The sequence below is a fragment of the Coregonus clupeaformis genome, chromosome 14 (assembly GCF_020615455.1).
Source record: "Coregonus clupeaformis isolate EN_2021a chromosome 14, ASM2061545v1, whole genome shotgun sequence".
Lineage (NCBI taxonomy): Eukaryota > Metazoa > Chordata > Actinopteri > Salmoniformes > Salmonidae > Coregonus > Coregonus clupeaformis.
Window position 1 is genome coordinate 28,768,886 of NC_059205.1, and position 14,114 is coordinate 28,782,999.

At 40.5% G+C, this 14,114-nt stretch overlaps 1 protein-coding gene across 2 annotated transcripts in view; it reads right to left on the reverse strand.

Annotated features, from left to right (window-relative positions):
- Positions 1-1,522: 1,522 nt before the first annotated feature.
- The window catches only part of LOC121581053, a 29,327-nt gene continuing 16,735 nt past the window's right edge, over positions 1,523-14,114 (reverse strand). Inside the window, exons 2-4 of one of the 2 annotated variants that reach the window (XM_041896412.2) lie at positions 13,060-13,177; positions 10,222-10,371; positions 1,523-2,580 (exon numbers count right to left, since the gene is read on the reverse strand). In XM_041896412.2, coding sequence (XP_041752346.1) covers positions 2,315-2,580; positions 10,222-10,371; positions 13,060-13,177 — 534 coding nt within the window. In that variant the 3' untranslated portion in view covers positions 1,523-2,314. Of the gene's footprint in view, positions 2,581-7,825; positions 8,476-10,221; positions 10,372-13,059; positions 13,178-14,114 lie in introns of those variants that run through there. The other variant, XM_041896413.1, reaches the window with a different exon arrangement.

Consider the following 14,114-nt stretch of genomic DNA (forward strand, 5'->3'; position numbering starts at 1 on the left):
TGTAGAACACATAGATGAGTTTACTGAAGCACAGACAGACTGGGGCACCATGCTATGTGTAAAGATGTCACAGTTCCAATACTTTATGTATGTTTCATCCCTGTCTGTCCCAATAGTTAATGTACAGGATGTTTCATTCCTATCCGTCCCAATAGTTAATGTACAGTATGTTTCATTCCTATCCGTCCCAATAGTTAATGTACAGTATGTTTCATCCCTGTCTGTCCCAATAGTTAATGTACAGTATGTTTCATCCCTGTCTGTCCCAATAGTTCAACGTTGTCTCAGGGGTCGTTTTAACATAGGAAATGTAAATTTGTGTTCCTTCATTTAGTATGATATGTATTAATTAGGAGAACCCTTTGGAGAACCTTTTTTGGTTCCAGGTAGAAACCTTTTGGGTTCCAAGTATAACCCTTTTCACAGAGGGTTCTACCACATGGAACCCAAAAGGGTTCTACATGGAACCAAAAAGAGGTCTACCTGGAACCAAACAGTGTTATCCTGTGGGGACAGCCGAATAACCCTTTTTTGTAGTTGCAAAGTTACTAATTAGCTAAAATGCAAAAGTTGTCTGTGATGTGATTGGAACACGCAACCTTTGGGTTGCTAGACGTTTGCATGATACGCCCACATCGTTCCCCTTTCATTTTTAGAGTAACAAATGTACGTTTACTATGTTACTTCTAGTCTGAGCGGCCAGGCTGAATAGTTCATATACGGTTCAATGTACATTTCATTCCTAATCTTTGTGGTTTCCTATTTACTGTCATGATCTTATATGGTTAGGGCACATTACCTTTTATACCAAAAAGTAGAGCTAAATATAGAAGCAGAGTTCATTTTCTGCCTTACAAAGTTATGTTGCGTGATATCGGAAGTTTACATATACCTTAGCCAAATACATATACACTCAGTTTTTCACAATTCCTGACATTTAATCCTAGTAAAAATTCCCTGTCTTAGGTCAATTAGGATCACCACTTTATTTTAAGAATGTGAAATGTCAGAATAATAGTAGAGAGAATGATTTATTTCAGCTTTTATTTCTTTCATCACATTCCCAGTGGGTCAGAAGTGTACATACACTCAATTAGTATTTGGTAGCATTGCCTTTAAATTGTTTAACTTGGGTCAAACGTTTCGGGTAGCCTTCCACAAGCTTCCCACAATAAGTTGGGTGAATTTTGGCCCATTCCTCCTGACAGAGCTGGTGTAACTGAGTCAGGTTTGTAGGCCTCGTTGCTCGCACACACATTTTCAGTTCTGCCCACAAATTTTATATAGGATGGAGGTCAGGGCTTTGTGATGGCCACTCCAATACCTTGACTTTGTTGTCCTTAAGCCATTTTGCTGCAACTTTGGAAGTATGCTTGGGGTCATTGTCCATTTGGAAGACCCATTTACGACCAAGCTTTAACTTCCTGACTGATGTCTTGAGATGTTGCTTCATATATCCACATAATTTTCCTTCCTCATGATGCCATCTATTTTGTGAAGTGCAGCAGTCCCTCCTGCAGCAAAGCACCCCCACAGCATGATGCTGCCACCCCCGTGCTTCACGGTTGGAATGAGACTTTAGTCTGGGCTTTAACTGTGGAGGGGGCGACGCTAGAGCCAGTGTTGATAGGAAAACATAATTTCAAACAAACATTTGTAGATTTTTGCACACTTTAATACCCTATTCCATTTCCTATTGATTGTGTCATGTAAAGTGATTGTGTTTTTGAATTCAATATGTAAAAAGGCCATTACTTTACAGAGCTAATATTGTACACATTTTTTTTATTACCTCTCATGGAAGTATATACAATCCCCTATGATATTTTCATAGTTTTTTATTTATCACATATTGCAAATGTATCTGTCCTCAGAGAGATAGGAGTTGGTATTTTGTATTAATAGTCTACTGTATATGCCATGTGTGGAGAGGGTGTGACTGTTTTGTGTTTGAAATAGGACACCATACCTGGTTGATTTCACTCCATGTCGGTTGTGTGAAGTCAATGTTGTAAATGTAAACTTGGGTTTAAGATGTTCATCATTGTATTGTGAATAAGACATTAAAATGTAGAATTCTACTGTAGATTAAGTGTTCATTGAATTTGCAACATGAATCCAATCACATACTAATTATGTTCTTGTTGATCAAGAACAATGTATGTAAATACAGTTGAAAGATTTTTTTATAGTTAATATGTACTTTTCTCATTATATACAATCATTTTTACAAAAAAAATAATACAAAATCGACAACGTAAAAAAATTACTTATGAAAAGTTATTTAGCACAATTAATGTTTCAGACCCAGTGTTTACTTTTTCGCAGGAGGTTTCTTGGCTCCCCCCTTTGCACCTCCTTTTGCACCTCCTTCTTTATCACCTCCTCCTTTCTTCCCTCCCCCTTTTTCCCCCTTTTCCCCTTTTTCTCCTTTTTTCTTAGCAGATCCCTCCTTTTCATCATCCTTTCCCTCCTTGGCACCCTTGCCCTCTTTCTTCTCCTTGGTCTTCTTTTCCCCCTTTTCACCGTCCACTTTTCCTGAGATTGTTGTCACCTCTTCTTTTTTCTCCACAACTACAGCTGGTGGAAGGACAAAAAGCACAAGAGGAAACAATCACTTAGAGGCTGCAACAACAACATTTGTTATCATCAAGACCCCTGCCTGCAATAATATGTGGTAAGGAAAATATATAATCCCGGCAAAGCGAACCCTACCTTAAGTGGGTCATAGTATTCTAATGAATGTGCATCTGTCTCTCTACATTCTAGTAAACTTAGCCTATTTTTCTACTAATGAGGTTTCATAAGTGTACTGGGCTGGTTGGGAAACAAATTATGGGGATTTGAAATCAACAAATATTTGATGAATGAAAGTTTCAATCTACCAGAAGGCTGTGAAGTACTATAGGCACACTGCCCTCCAGAGGATTTCATAATCCTGGTAATTGATAATGACAAACATCACAATCTAGATGTCCTCTGTACTGCACAACATCAAAATATGTTCTATGCAATGAGTTTCGTTTGCTCCACCTCTGAGAACGAATTGAAATGTAAGGTGAACACAAGTCAAGGAATGAGACTTTACTGCAAAGCAAATAGATCTAAAATATATGGAAATAATTGAAAAGGTAGATGGGTATATCCAGGGGCGGTGTGTTCATTAGGGCGATATGGGCGACGCACTGCCAAACGGGAAAAGGAAGGGATATTTTTTCTAATCAATTATATCACGGCAACAGTAGTTATCAGTGTTCTAATCTAGACGTCTGATCTGCCACTAAATGTCCAATCAGGCTAAAGTCGTGCTTCAAATGGCACCGCCCCTTTTGGGGCGATTTCAGTCAGGTTGAAAATCGCCCCAGAAGTCTCTCATAGACTCTCATGTAAAATCTTTTTTTTTCAAATATCAGAGCTTTCAATACAATCTCTATGGGTTCCGGGAGGGCTTGCACTTACGCGCTTTCGTCATACGTAACATAACCATGAACGTAACTAAGAAAAGAGCGGGTAGCAACGTCAATCAATTCACGTACTACTGTCAAGATGGCTAGCGTTCAGTGCAACTCGATTGTCTCTTTGAAAGAAGTTCCTTTTTGTCGGCGAACAAATCAAGATAAATTGGCAACGAAACAATTAGGACCTCCCAGACCAAATTTAATAATTCAACAGGTTTCTACTAAAGGGGGAAAGTCCTACACCCGAGGATTTTCCAAAAATTGGTACGAACGAAAAACCTGGCTAGCAGGCTGCGATGTAGCTAATGCAGTCTTCTGCTACCCCTGCTTACTCTTTCACCCTGAAGGCGGCACGGCAGACAGCACCGCTTGGACAGCGACTGGTGTAACAGACATGCACCATCTTTCAGAAAAGATTAAGAAACATGAGCTGTCAAAGACCCACATGGATAGCTGTTTGAGATTGTCTGCTTTGGGGAGAGTGAACATTGCCACTCAACTGGATGAGGGATACAGGCTAGCTGTCCGCCGCCACAACGATGAGGTTAGCAAGAACCGCCACATCCTCAGCCGGCTAATCCAGTGTGTGAAGTTTTTGCGGAGTGTTTGAGTTAGCTTTGCGAGGCAAAGATGAAACTGAGGGCTCCACCAACCCTGGTATTTTTCTTGGACTTGTCAACTTTGTGGCACAATTAGATGAGGTGTTTTATGGAAATGCATATTGTTTATGCAGTGTTGAGGAATGTGAAAGAACACCCTTGATTATTTTTACTGTGATAACTTATTTTGCTTTTGTAAGCCAACACTTTTGAGATCAGTCAATAAATGCTTCTGGTATTGACTTATATGCTGCCCCTGTCTTCATGTTGTTGCTGGACATATCTTTTTTAAAATGTGTGTAGGTCACCTAAATCATCAGAAAAATTGCCCCCCCTGAGAATTTTTTCAGGAGCCGCCACTGGGTATATCCCTTCCTTTATCCAGCATATCCTTACACGTGTATGTAATTTTTTCTAAGGTCAAACACCATTTGGAGATAGAGGATATACCCATTTAAATAAAGATTTAAATAAAGACACAGCTATTTACATGCCATCAAATCCAACCAAGCATGTGAAACAGCATTAAGACAGACTTTGTGCATGTCTTACAACATCCCCTCCAGGCATGAGAGGACTTCTATAATGAGAAATTCAACAGCTCCCACTTGTCACAATCTAGAGCTGTGAGGATCGTGAGGATTTCCTCCGCATGCCTCCGTTCCTCCCCTCCATGACACCCATGGTGAACCCCCAGTGTGCTAGTTCCTGCTCTAGGGAAAAACACTGCTGAGAGGGAGAAGATACTGTTGCTTTTTACCACACATTCTTAGTGCAGTAGCAGGGGAGCAGACATCTGTAGACACTAAATTGACCAAGCAGGCAAGGGGAAACCACTTCTAGGGAAGCAGAGGTGATTCTCTTTATACAGCACCACTAGAGCAGTGGTTCCCAACTCCAGTCCACCAGCACCCTCAACAGCATACATTTTTGTTGTAGCACCAGACAAACTCACCTGATTCAACTAATTGAGGGCTTGATGATTAGTTGGCAAGTTGTCTGGGGCTACAACAAAAATGTGTGCTGTTGAGGGTACTCAAGGACTGGAGTTGGGAAACAATGCATTAGAGAGTGTAGACATAACCCTTTTGGGTAACGCTTCACATTAAGTGGCTCTATTAATTATGTATTTATACTGTACCTTACATAGGTACAGGGTAGAGTAAGTACATTGTTAAATTCCGACTAGTAATTATTATCTGTAATACCCATCTGTGGTATATGTAATCACACACATCATTTTAGATTCATGAACACACTCAAATGAATTACCGCCTCCTCTCACCCCAGAATTATTGCTTTAGATTTCAGATTAATGAACTACAAAACCCATCAAATTGCGCAAACAGTCATAAATACAATCCACTGTACTAGCCTATGTAATTACCATGTAAATAGAGTCAAGCCACTTGATGTCAATTGTGACCACTTTATCTTCCTCCATCCCACTGTGACGTCCCAAGGCTACGTCTCCTCTTGCTGATGGTGTTATTTTCTCAGTCCGATAACACACACAACACACTCTCTCTCTGGTGGTGATATTCTGTCCGTCCGGCGGAGGCTGAGGTGCAACATGCACACTCACACTCCTGACCCCTCTTTGCATGAGGATATCGGTTGGCAACTAGAATAACCCTCAGATTTAGTATTTTATTAGGCTCCCCGTTAGCTACTGCTAAAGCAGCAGCTACTCTTCTTGGGGTCCACACAAAAAAAAAACATGTCATAATACATAACATTAATAGACAAGTACATCACAAGGACGGAACTACAGACATCACAAGGACGGAACAACAGAAAGTATACACGCTTTCATACATTTATGGCTTCATAATCATGTTGTTCATAGACGCTACTGAATCCAAGTGCAACACACGAAAACTATAATTGAAACGCAATAACAAGGAGGTGCATTGCAAATAGGCTGACACATTTAGCTAAATTCCCCTGACCTGAATAAAGCTACCTTGTTTCTATAGTTACCGCCCATAATGGGTTTCCTGGGGTAACATGTAATATCTCTCAGATGACCCTATGTTTCTGCGTGGGAATAAGATGTGTAAGAAATGTGTGCGTGTGGATCTGTGACCATGCATGTGTGTGCCTGTGTGTGTGTGTGTGCTTGTGCATATGTATGTGTGTGTGTCAGTCCGTCCTGCATCTCTCTTACTGTATAAAGAAAGGTGTGAGGAAGTGAGAAGTTTGCATCAGTCAGTTCTAAGTGGACCCTGTCTGACGGCACGCATCAGGAGGCTCTTGAGCCAGCAGAGAACTGACATAACTCAGAGCGTAACGGATCAATGTGTGCTAGAACAATGTCTACTTTTCATTTTAATCGTTTTTTCCTAGTTATCTATATGACAAAGAATTGGGAGTGGAAGGTTGTACTTAGTCCCTAATCCTCTCCTCAGCATTGCCTCCTGTCCGGTGTTTGCTCTACCGTCTCCTGCAAATGTCAAATATTCTCACAGACATGATTATCTTTTTCATTATCACTGCCTGAAACAATATTGTTTTTAGGTCATGTCGGTAGAGTGGTGAGTAACACTTCTGAGAGGGAAGTTATCTCAGTATTCTCAGAGACACTTTGCTGTAGATGAATTGAGGATGAAAACATTGTTTTTCTTATCCAGTTAAACATTGTGGTCAATGCCCAGAATGGTATCTTATAGATCAGGAGATGCGATAACCACAAGTATATAGTAATAACTAAGTCATATTATAGTAATAACTTTTTCTCTTTCTAACTGAATATGTTCTCAATAATATGTTGGATTATATGGCCAGGAAAGTCGCATACACTCTCCACAAATACTTGCACACAGCAGCACATAGCTATGCTAATCAGGTCAGGCGTCACAGAGTTGCATATTTTAAATTGCATACTTGACATAATTAGTGGAAGGCGGCCCTGGAACACTCATTATTTGCTGGCAAATTCACTATCTCTTGTGGATGAATCCAGGGGTAAACAGATAGAGCTGTGTGGGGTTCATGAGTCTCCATGATTATAAAACATATCTGTTTATCCTTTTCCTTCATAAATGCCAGACAGCCTCTTTCTCGCCTCTCCCTCTCTCCCCCTCTCCCCCTCTCCCCCTCTCTCTCTCTCTCTCTCTCTCTCTCTCTCTCTCTCTCTCTCTCTCTCTCTCTCTCTCTCTCTCTCTCTCTCTCTCTCTCTCTCTCTCTCTCCAGCACATGGTTGATACTTATACGTTCACGGCAGAGGTTTTGCTGCATAAATAAATGCATATTAGTATCTCCTGATGCTGCATTATAATATACTGCTGGATGTGACATTATGTTTTCAAATAGATTATTATTTCTCTAATGGATTAAGCTTGTCTCTGACTGACATGCTCACTATGGTAGTAATCCCAATACACAGTCAGTCCCAAAATACATTTTATCCATGATAATTGTAAAATAATAATACTGATATTGTGGTGTCTCTCATTCTAGACCTATGTATGTCCATGTAAGCCTGTGTGATACTTCAAGAGGACAGATGGCATGTACAGAAACACACACACCTGGATCAGACAGAAAGAAATAGATAAATGACAAGTACAGTTTGTCAGTGACCACCAACCTTAGACATGGATGAACTATACATGGTGTGCAGGACGTTTTTGTCCCCATACTAAAACATGCGATTCAACTAATAATTAAGACATTGTTGGTGCTAGGTTGAGAAAAAAGCTGTGTAGCTTTGTAGCTCTCCAGGACCATGGTTGGTTGTCACGGATGTTACTGTATAAGCTTACATAAAATCTAATATATATTTATTCAAAACCAAGATTAAAGATTGAGTCAGAGAAGGAAAAAGAGAAAAACTAAAACAACGAATGACAGCCGTAGACATGCAACATCAACGACAGAAGCCTTAAAGAGTAATCTCTACTTTTTCATCATCCAAAATTTGGCTACCAAATACTGGACTTGCAGTTCTGTCTCCAATGTACAATCAATGTGTGATCGACAAGGATGAGTATATCAACAATAGTGAAAACCCATTTTAAGTACTTAACACATACAATTATAACTCTTCAGCAGGCAACATTCTCCACAATGTCCAAGTCATTCTTTCTGGGAAGTAGCGATGAACGCTGATCTATTAAATGAACTATTCTATTCAGCTATTCAATCATTTTCTGTGAATTACTGAACGCTGAGCTGCATGCTCCAATGTTCCCTCTAGTGGATTGCCCTCTTTGTCAGAATATAAATAGGAATGTGGAGAGAGGGAAGGTGAGAAGAGATAAGAAGGAAAGAGAACGAAAGTCATCCCATCTCGGGCTGAGTGAGGGGGACAGTGAGCTCCTCCTCTTCTCTCACCACTGGGAGCTGGCTGCTGCTGGCGCTGCGAGCCTGGACCTGCTCAGAGACCGTCGGGAGGGACGCAGTGTCCGGGAGGGCTGGAGGGACAGAATGAAGAGGAAGAGAGGGAGGAGGAGGAGGAAGAGAGGGAGGATAGAGAGTAGAAAGAGAAAGAGGACAGGGAGGAGAGCGAGGGGGAGGACAATAGGGAGGATGAAGAGAGGGGGGAAAGTGAGGAGGAAGAAGAGGAAGGAAAGGGAAGAACACAAGGAAGAGAGGATGAAAGACAGGGTTTTGAGAGGAAGGTACAGGTAAAGGGGAAGGGAACGCTTGAGGGAGGAAGAAACCAAAGAGAAGGCATGAAAGTTAGAGCCGTTGCAAAGGAAGAGACAGACATTGACATAGAGGCCCTATAATTAAACTGTACTGTAAAGCCAATGGCATTTTAGATATCCTATATTCCTGTGGTCCTCTGTAGCTCAGCTGGTATAGCACAGCGCTTGTAACGCCAAGGTAGTGGGTTCGATCCCCGGGACCACCCATACACAAAAAAATGTATGCACGCATGACTGTAAGTGGCTTTGGATAAAAGCGTCTGCTAAATGGCATATTATTACTAAGTCGCTTCGATAAAAGTGTCTGTTAAATGGCATATATTATTTGTGCACAAAACATTAGGAACACCTTCTTAGTATTGAGGTGCGTCCTCAGAACAGCCTCAATTTCGGCCGGGCATGGACTCTACAAGGTGTCGAAAGCGTTCCACAGGGATGCTGGCCCATTTTGACTCCAATGCTTCCCACTGTTGTGTCAAGTTGGCTGGATGTCCTTTGGGTGGTGGACCATCCTTGATACACACGGGAAACTGTTGAGCGTGATCATAGCTTTCACCTGGATTCACCTGGTCAGTCTATTTCATGGAAAGAGCAGGCGTTCCTAATGTTTTGTACCCTCAGTGTATATTACTGTATTCCATCAGCCAGAGTGTGTTTGTATCTCCCTGTGAGGCGAAGACTATTTATCTGAGTATGTTGACTCAATGTACATCTTCAATCAGATAAGACAGGGAAAATATGTCACATTAAACTAAGTCAAAAGACGGTTTGCATCCATAGTGTCAGACAGAGATCTGTGATTTCTCTGCTTGTTGTCCGACGGAAATAAGAGAAAAACATATCTTAGCTCTGCATGGTTAGAAAGTGATGATCATTAGCATAATGCAATGAAATCTGAGAGTAACATCAAACTAATTAATACAAAAGCTGTCAGGAGCCCAGTCGTTTTAAAACCATGTCAAGGCGCTATTGATCTCCTACTTTATCAAAAGGCCTAGCAGTTCCCTGTCTACTCTCCTTTGAAAAGCTCTCTGAAAATTAAAAACAGGGTAGTTCTTAGAGTAGAGTAAGTAAATAAAAGGTGCACACACCTCTAGATGAGGTGCTTACAAATGGAAGGTAAAAGTTACAAATTAAGTCTCACACTTTAATCTAGCCTTGCTGTGGATTTATGTCACCAAGGAGAGATGAGTGTGAGACTTTATTCTATTTGTAAAGTGCTAAAGTTCATAGGAAGTCAAGAGTAGGGACTTCTGTCATAGGGAGTAGGGATGTCCTAAAATGAACACCACACCTACCTCCTTGGGACTTTTGTCATAGGGAGTAGGGATGTCCTAAAATGTACACCGCACCTACCTCCTTGGGACTTTTGTCATAGGGAGTAGGGATGTCCTAAAATGTACACCGCACCTACCTCCTTGGGACTTTTGTCATAGGGAGTAGGGATGTCCTAAAATGTGCATCATACTGTTGTTGAGGTAGAGAGGATCTGAGAAGTGCATCACTTACCTCCTGGGATCTCTGTGAGCTCGTTGAGAGGAGGCACAGTCTCCAGTGTGTTGGCGTAGTCCTTAGCTGCTACTCTCTGAGCATGTCGCGCCTCAATCTCCTTCTTCGTCCTGGGGATACGGCATTTGAAGATGCAGCATAGGGTGATGACTTGCAAATGGAGAAGGTGGGCGAGAAAGAGAGAGATAAAATATAAATATATGAGGGAAAAAAGTTTTTGATCCCCTGCTGATTTTGTACGTTTGCCCACTGACAAAGACATGATCCGTCTATCATTTTAATGGTAGGTTTATTTGAACAGTGAGAGGCAGAATAACAACAAAAAAATCCAGAAAAACGCATGTCAAAAATGTTATCAATTGATTTGCATTTTAATGAGGGAAATAAGTATTTTGACCCCTCTGCAAAACATGACTTAGTACTTGGTGGCAAAACCCTTGTTGGCAATCACAGAGGTCAGACGTTTCTTGTAGTTGGCCACCAGGTTTGCACACATCTCAGGAGGGATTTTGTCCCACTCCTCTTTGCAGATCTTCTCCAAGTCATTAAGGTTTCGAGGCTGACGTTTGGCAACTCGAACCTTCAGCTCCCTCCACAGATTTTCTATGGGATTAAGGTCTGGAGACTGGCTAGGCCACTCCAGGACCTTAATGTGCTTCTTCTTGAGCCACTCCTTTGTTGCCTTGGCCGTGTGTTTTGGGTCATTGTCATGCTGGAATACCCATCCACGACCCATTTTCAATGCCCTGGCTGAAGGAAGGAGGTTCTCACCCAAGATTTGACGGTACATGGCCCCGTCCATCATCCCTTTGATGCGGCAAAGTTGTCCTGTCCCCTTAGCAGAAAAACACCCCCAAAGCATAATGTTTCGACCTCCATGTTTGACGATGGGGATGGTGTTCTTGGGGTCATAGGAGCCCCAGGCCGAGGGAGATTGACAGTTATTTTGTGTTTCTTCCATTTGCGAATAATCGCACCAACTGTTGTCACCTTCTCACCAAGCTGCTTGGCGTTGGTCTTGTAGCCCATTCCAGCCTTGTGTAGGTCTACAATCTTGTCCTTGACATCCTTGGAGAGCTCTTTGGTCTTGGCCATGGTGGAGAGTTTGGAATCTGATTGATTGATTGCTTCTGTGGACAGGTGTCTTTTATACAGGTAACAAACTGAGATTAGGAGCACTCCCTTAAGAGTGTGCTCCTAATCTCAGCTCGTTACCTTTATAAAAGACACCTGGGAGCCAGAAATCTTTCTGATTGAGAGGGGGTCAAATACTTTATTTCCCTCATTAAAATGCAAATCAATTTATAACATTTTTGAAATGCGTTTTTCTGTTTTCTTTTGTTGTTATTCTGTCTCTCACTGTTCAAATTAACCTACCATTAAAATTATAGACTGATCATTTCTTTATCAGTGGGCAAACATACAAAATCAGCAGGGGATCAAATACTTTTTTCCCTCACTGTATCTGAAGTACATCTGAATATGTATTGAACTAGACACTACTCAACGGTGTCACATTACAGTTTTACAGCTATTACCATTTACAATGAGCTACAAAAGTATTGGGACAGTTTTTATGTTGTTGCTTTTACTCTGTACTCCAGCACTTTGGATTTTAAATGATACAATGACTATGAGGTTAAAGTGCAGACTGTCAGCTTTAATTTTGGGGTATGTTCATCCATATCGGGTGAACCGTTTAGAAATTACAGCACTTCATGTATTTAGTCCCTTCATTTTAAGGGACCAAAAGTATTGGGACAAATTCACTTATGTGTATTAAAGTAGTCAAAGGTATTTGGTCCCAAATTCTTAGCACGCAATGACTACATCAAGCTTGTGACTCTACACATTTGGTGGATGCATTTGCTGTTTGTTTTGGTTGTGTTTCAGATTATTTTGTGCCCAATAGAAATGTATGGTAAATAATGTATTGTGTCATTTTGGAGTCACTTTTATTGTAAATAAGAATAGAATATGTTTCTAAACACTTCTACATTAATGTGGATGCTACCATTATTATGGATAATCCTGAATGAATCATGAATAATGATGAGTGAGAAAGTTACAGACGCACAAATATCATGACCCCCACAAAGAATGCTAACCTCCCCTGTAACTGTAATGGTGAGAGGTTAGCATGTCTTCAGGATATGATATTTGTGTGTCTAACTTTCTCACTCGTCATTATTCACGATTCATTTAGGACTATCTTTTCAAATCCAAAGTGCTGGAGTACAGAGCCAAAAAAAATATATAGAATTGTCACTCTCCCAATACTTTTGGAGCTCACTGTATATTACTGTAAAGTGACACTTCAACATCAGCTATTATCAGACTACTTTCCTTTTTGTTGATTCGGTCTATTTCATAACATGGTTTAGTTATTACTGTTTAGAAGCCTAATGAATTATGACTCAAATAGAATGCAATTTTTGTCTTGTGCAGTGTTGTCCTCCTCCTCCCCTTATTGAACCATGCATCATGTGGTCGATAAAGCAAACATAAACAGATGATACCATGACCATTTGGAGCCCTCCCTCACAATAACCATGACAATTCAGCAAATGATATGTATTTCCATATATCATGTGATCTATCTGTTCAGTATGCAAATTCGTTGGACTATGCAGACAAATAGCTGAGCTGAAGCATTGTGCCTTGACTGAATGACTAATACATTCATTTTACTAATGTGATTTATATAAATAGAATTGGAAGATGGAGGATTGATATGAAATTGATAGGTATTTGTGCATTTATGTAAACATTTATTTAACAAATAGTCTTTAATATCTGGCAGATATACTATTATGACAGGTTTGGAGAAATACTTACTGACTGCTAGAATAAACATAGAGAAGATGCCAATGACCTGCCATAACCGCAGTCCCCAGAATACGACTGTTTCTGAAGTGACTGGGTCTGGCTTCTTTGGGGGATCTGTCGGTAAAAGCTGTTGGAGGAAAAATAGACAATATTTGCATGAGTACATTATTGTGTCATCTAGAAAGGTACTCTGCAAATCACTCTGCTGTTTGATAGTCTTCATGACAGTTAGTTAAATGCTATTTGGACAAATACCGCAATTGAAGCAAATATCAATCTGATTGAGAGAATAATATTATTCAGTTCCGCTCAGTTTCTGAAGAGACACGGTGGCAAGACAGTTGGAGGAAATACAGAAGTTTAAAAGAAAGTTGATGTCAGTGTATGGATAGGGAAAACCCTGAAACAGGGAAGAAGGGCTTGGCTTGGAATAAAACCCTGAAGTAGAGGATCTCGTAGATCATGCAGAATGTGAAACATGCCAGTCTGGTGTTACCCCTCATGACTCCTTAGTCCTCTGAATATGTCAGTCAACCTGAGGCCACTTGTGAGTGAGTGCTACCGCCACAAGCCAAAAACATTCACTTAAATCTGCAAAAAAAAACATCTCAACAATGGATAACAATGGATTGAATCCCAATCAACTTTCACAGAAATAGAAAGATGACTATCTGAAAAAGAAAATGGGAAAACAAAACAACAGCATTGAACCGAGCAAGAACAACAAATCACAAAATAGACCAATCTCTTTGAACACTTTTCTTTTACACTTGGCCTATCTCCTGTCTTGTTCCAACTCGTTCACCTTTTTCATAACTTTGGCTGAAAACTTAGCTGGTAATAAAATGCTGGAAAGCTACTGAATGCTGAGAAATACTGTAAGAACACAATGAAAACAAAATAATTGCCTCACTGAGTGAATGGCACTGATTGAGGAGAATTAATCACACATCTTGGCACAAAGAGTGAAGATTTAAAAAAACATACAGAATTCTCCCCCTAATCAGAGGGATCGAAACACTGTTCTGTTCACGTGATAGAGAGGAAAAGGACACGTTTAATCT